At 42.9% G+C, this 5103-nt stretch overlaps 1 protein-coding gene across 1 annotated transcript; it reads left to right on the top strand.

The window, feature by feature from the left end:
* The first annotated feature begins 1207 nt into the window (after nucleotides 1–1207).
* On the top strand, nucleotides 1208–3784 carry timm9 (translocase of inner mitochondrial membrane 9 homolog). The gene is made up of 4 exons (XM_061083459.1): nucleotides 1208–1479; nucleotides 2194–2242; nucleotides 2901–2996; nucleotides 3486–3784. Exons 2-4 carry the CDS (start codon nucleotides 2204–2206, stop codon nucleotides 3618–3620), a joined length of 270 nt encoding a protein of 89 aa, XP_060939442.1. The 5' UTR covers nucleotides 1208–1479; nucleotides 2194–2203; the 3' UTR covers nucleotides 3621–3784.
* The last annotated feature ends 1319 nt before the right edge of the window (nucleotides 3785–5103 follow it).

Genomic DNA, 5103 nt, shown 5'->3' with positions numbered 1-5103 from the left:
CGGAAGGCCGAGCGGAAACCGGAAGTGAGGTGGGGAAACAAGAACTATTAAAAACAAAACGAGCGAAGTTTGAAAAAGTAAAAAGAACTAAAGAGGAAACAAACAACCCGTTACTACAACAAACTTCAATTCCGCTTCCGGTCTGTGAAGCGCGTATCGAGGCTTGTGTTGATGACGTATGTGGTGACGTTCAATGCCTCGCGAGCACCACGTGACTGAGTCAGGAAATGGTTCGCAGCGAAACGCAACCCCCCCCCCCCCTCACATTGTGTGGACCAGGGACTTTACTGCGTTTGTTTGTAAAAAAAAAAAATGAAACCGCCTGAAACCAAAGAACTGTGGAGAAGCTTTTATTAGTTATTATTATATTTAATAATATAATAATAATATTTATATTCATATTTTTTTTTATTTAATATACCCCACTCTTTCACCCTGTAAACTGCTGCTACATTTTAATATGTTATATGTTATATGGTATGTCAATTTTAAAAATTGTAGTAAAGCCCGTGTACTGTGTAGATGCTGCCTGCCATGTCCCAAGAACAATAAACTTTGATTTGATTTGATTATTACATAAAAATGAATAATGATACACGTAGTCTCTAGAAACAAAACACGTTCACATCACAACCCTCTGCCCCCCCCCCCCCATTGTATCATAAAGACAGACACCTTATTAATAACTTAATAATTTATGTATTGGCATCACGAACATCATTCATTAATTTATTCAATTCAAAGCTTCACACAATGTTAATAATAATTACATGTACTGTCCACTAGATGGCGCAATGGAGCACATGAAGCACCATGAGGGAACCAGTTGGATGGAACGCGTCACCATAGCGCGTCACTGCTGAATATCATGTTTGTGATGACGTGTGACCTGCAGGGGTCGCTCTTCTTCTTCTGCTAACAGCTGCTTCTCATGAACGCTGTGGTTTGATTGGTCGATACTGGTACAGTCACATATTAAACACATGTATGTATTAAACTCTGTGACGCTGATGAGTCATTCAGTCATGTCCTCATAGATTCATCTGTGATGACGTTTTTAAAGTTTCCCACAATCCATCACTTCTCATGTATTCCTGATGTCGTACGCATCCTGGCCGGCAGGGGGCGGTACTGCAGCTACAACCTGTTCAGTGATCGTCATAAAGAGTAGCAGAAGAAGAAGACGCTCTTTTTGCACTCCGGACTGTTTAGTCTGTAACACACGTTTCGACAGGAGGCTCGAACCTTCTTTTCTTGTTTTTATTCATTTTACATTTGGACTGAATCAAACGAATGATAATTGAACCGTTTAATAATTAATTGAACCGTTTAATTATTTAAATATTGGATTTATTCTCCTGCTGTTTTTTGTCCATTTTCAACGAAACTAATAAAGTTTTTTCAAAATCTTTGAATCTACGGCTCAGGCTCACGCGACCTTCAACCGGAAGAAGATTTTACACAAAACACCGAAAACAGGTCAGAGTGTGTGTCCGTGTGTGTGTGCGTGAGAGTGAGTGTGTGCGTGAGTGTGTGTCTGTGTGCGAGAGAGAGAGATAGCGTGTGACGTAGAGTGAGTGTGTGAGTCTGTGTGTGTGAGAGAGAGAGAGAGTGTGTGACGTAGAGTGAGTGTGTGCGCGTAAGTTTGTGTGAGTGAGTAACGTAGAGTGAGTGAGTGTGTCTGTGTGCGTGTGTGAGAGTGTGTGTGACGGAGAGAGTGTGTGTGAGTGAGTGTGAGTCTGTGAGAGAGAGAGAGATAGTGTGTGACGTAGAGTGAGTGTGTGAGTCTGTGTGTGTGAGAGAGAGGGAGATAGTGTGTGACGTAGAGCGAGTGTGTGTGAGTGAGTTTGTGTGTCTGTGCGTGAGTGTGAGTGAGTGACATAGAGTGAGTGTGTGTCTGTGTGCGTGTGTGTGACGGAGAGAGAGATGGTGTGTGACGTAGAGTGAGTGAGTGTGAGTGTGAGTGACGTAGAGTGAGTGTGTGTGTGTCTGTGTGATAGTGTGTGTGACGGAGAGAGAGATAGTGTGTGACGTATAGTGAGTGAGTTTGTGTGTCTGTACGTGAGTGTGTGTGACGTAGAGTGAGAGTGTGTGTGTGATGGAGTGTGTGTGTGCAGGGGGGGGGGGCAGCAGATGAACCGATGTTTCCATGAAACTGATTGTTTGTTTGTTTGTTTGTTTGTTTGTTCACAGTGAATCAATCATGGCCGCCCAGGTGACTGAGTCTGACCAGATCAAACAGGTGAGACACACAACATGCCACACACAACACGAGACACAAGAAACAAGACACAAGACAAAAGATGCTAGACACACAACATGTGACACAAGACGTGAGACACAAGAAACGAGACACAACACGAGACTTGAGACAATAGACGCTAGACACACCACATGCGACACAACACGAGACACAAGAAACAAGACACAACACAAGACTTTAGACAAAAGACGCTAGACACACAACATGCGACACACAACATGGGACACAAGACGTGAGACACAACACGAGACACAAGACACAACACGAGACTTTAGACAAAAGACGCTAGACACAAAACATGCGACACAACACGAGACACAAGAAACAAGACACAACACGAGACTTTAGACAAAAGACGCAAGACACACAACATGCGACACAAGACGTGAGACACAAGAAACGAGACACAACACGAGACTTGAGACAATAGACGCTAGACACACAACATGCGACACAAGACACAAGACTTTAGACAAAAGACGCAAGACACACAACATGCGACACAAGACGTGAGACACAAGAAACGAGACACAACACAAGTCTTTAGACAAAAGACGCTAGACACACAACATGCGACACAGAAGAATGAAGTGGAGGTTTGAGAGGAAGCGGGTGGAACTGATGTTTGACGCTTCAGTTTAAGGAGTTCCTGGGGACGTACAACAAGGTGACGGAGAACTGCTTCATGGACTGTGTGAAGGACTTCACCACCAGAGACGTGAAACCAGAGGAGGTAACACACTGATCCTCACACATCAACACACACTGATCCTCACACATCAACACACTGAGATCTTTACACATCAACACACACTGATCTCTACACATCAACACACACTGAGATCTTTACACATCAACACACACTGATCTTTACACATCAACACACACTGATCTCTACACATCAACACACACTGATCTCTACACATCAACACACACTGATCTTTACACATCCAGGTGAACCTCAGCTGTGGTTCAGGATCAGATTCATGTTTTAGTCTTTAAGTTCAAACCTGTTGAGGAACAAACTTCATCACATTAGAAACGATTGAACCGAAGTGTGGAGACATCTGTCCTCTGTCCTCTGTCCTCTCAGAGACGTCTCCAGGTCTGAATCCAAACAGCAGCTGATGGTTTTCTAGTCACGAGTTCTTCACCTGTTCATGTTGTGGCGCCCCCTGGTGGACGCCATGTGCAGCGGTTTGATGTGAACGTGTCGTTTCAGACCAGCTGCTCCGAGTCGTGCCTGCAGAAGTATCTGAAGATGACTCAGCGGATCTCCATGAGGTTCCAGGAGTATCACATCCAGCAGAACGAGGCGCTGGCTGCCAAGGCCGGACTGCTGGCTCAACCTCGCTGAGCCCGGCGGGACCAGGTCACGTGACCCAGCACGCCGAGCGCAGGCGGATCCTGGAAGCTGCTCTGCCTCAAAGCATCATGGGACATGTTGTGTTAAAAGATGAGAAACTGTGAAACCGTCCTGAGATGTCGGTGTTTGTTTTATTAAACTTTGTGAAACTCTGACGCCTGAAGTAACTTTACTCAAAGACTTGATTCCACCGCAGTGACATCATCACATCATGACATCATGGAACCTGAACGTGTTGCATCAGAAACTAGAATCATCGTCCTGTTTCCCAGACTCGTGTCACATGACCTTTGAAACATCAAGCGTTCATTCAGCGGGCTAATGTCCGAGGACACGAGGAGCACCTGAACGCACCACCACTGTTCACATTCAGGTCTGAAATGAGACGCAGCTCGAGTGGAAACATATTTAAAAACTTTATTAGAAACAGAAACTCTGTTTGTTGTGCACACAGTCCAACATGGCGTCTGCTCTCAGGAGGAAGTGTGTGTTTCTGTATTTACAGTCGTCGCTCTCCAAACCGCCGCTAGCAAAACACCAAAAAACTGAGGAGTTCATAAAACAACAGTACAAAGAGTCTTCTCTTAAAAAATACTATAAATCATTCTTTACAGGCGTGTAAAACGTTCTTCTCAAATACATGTGGGTTTATTCTTTTCTTTACTCAGAGCTTTTTATGTACAAAACAACACAATGTTCAGGAGCAGGAATCAGCCGTCGGGTGGAGCCTGAGCACAGAGGAAGAGCCGGGGGGGGGGGATGAGGAGGAAGAGCCGGGGGGGGGCAGCAGCGTCAGTACTGAGCTCAGACCTCCGAGGTACGGAAGATTAATTCAGTCAGAATCATTTAATGATCATTAAACCATTCTGACTTAATCCAAATTTATGACCCACTAAAAAACACTTGAGTCTAATTTTACATATGAACTAATTAAAAGATAAAATTAAAAATATTTAAATCCAAATGATTAGACGGCAATTTGAAATGACTTTTTAAACCAAAATAAAACAATTAGAAGATTCCAAGTCGGAATTTAGTCAAATTGTGACCAAAAAACCCAATTGTGGTTTAATTAATTTTATAAACAATGAAATAGTCAAAATAAATAATTAAGTCATTACTCTTAAGTCAAATGAAAGAGTCAGAATTATGAGACTTCAAATTAAACTGATCAGATTATGACTTTTAAAATCAAGAAACTTGAGATTTAAATTGTTAGGCACAAATTTGATAAATGAAAAGAAAGTAGATAATAATTAGACTTTTCAAATCAAAGTGATGAAATTAAACAAACTTTCTGGCTCAAAATACCTTTTAAAAATCTCATTTGTTACATTTGAAACATCAAATGTGGATAATCCATTTTAAACCGTTTCCTTAGTTTCCCCGGCGCAGTAAAGATCCTCCAGGAACACGACGCTCTGCTCGAACGGATCGTTTCGCTCTCGCTGTGACGTCCGGGACTTTGTGAATT

Source organism: Limanda limanda, chromosome 12 (genome assembly GCF_963576545.1).
Source record: "Limanda limanda chromosome 12, fLimLim1.1, whole genome shotgun sequence".
In the NCBI taxonomy this organism is placed as follows: domain Eukaryota; kingdom Metazoa; phylum Chordata; class Actinopteri; order Pleuronectiformes; family Pleuronectidae; genus Limanda; species Limanda limanda.
Note: the sequence above shows the minus strand (reverse complement) of the source record. Positions and strands in the feature narration are given on the sequence as shown.

Excerpts from the sequence above, each read along its gene's own strand:
- timm9 (XM_061083459.1), top strand. The coding sequence starts at position 2,204 with ATGGCCGCCCAGGTGACTGAGTCTGACCAGATCAAACAG. Across the intron at positions 2,243-2,900 it reads AGTCTGACCAGATCAAACAG|TTTAAGGAGTTCCTGGGGAC; the intron begins GTGAGACACACA and ends TTGACGCTTCAG. Across the intron at positions 2,997-3,485 it reads GAGACGTGAAACCAGAGGAG|ACCAGCTGCTCCGAGTCGTG; the intron begins GTAACACACTGA and ends GTGTCGTTTCAG.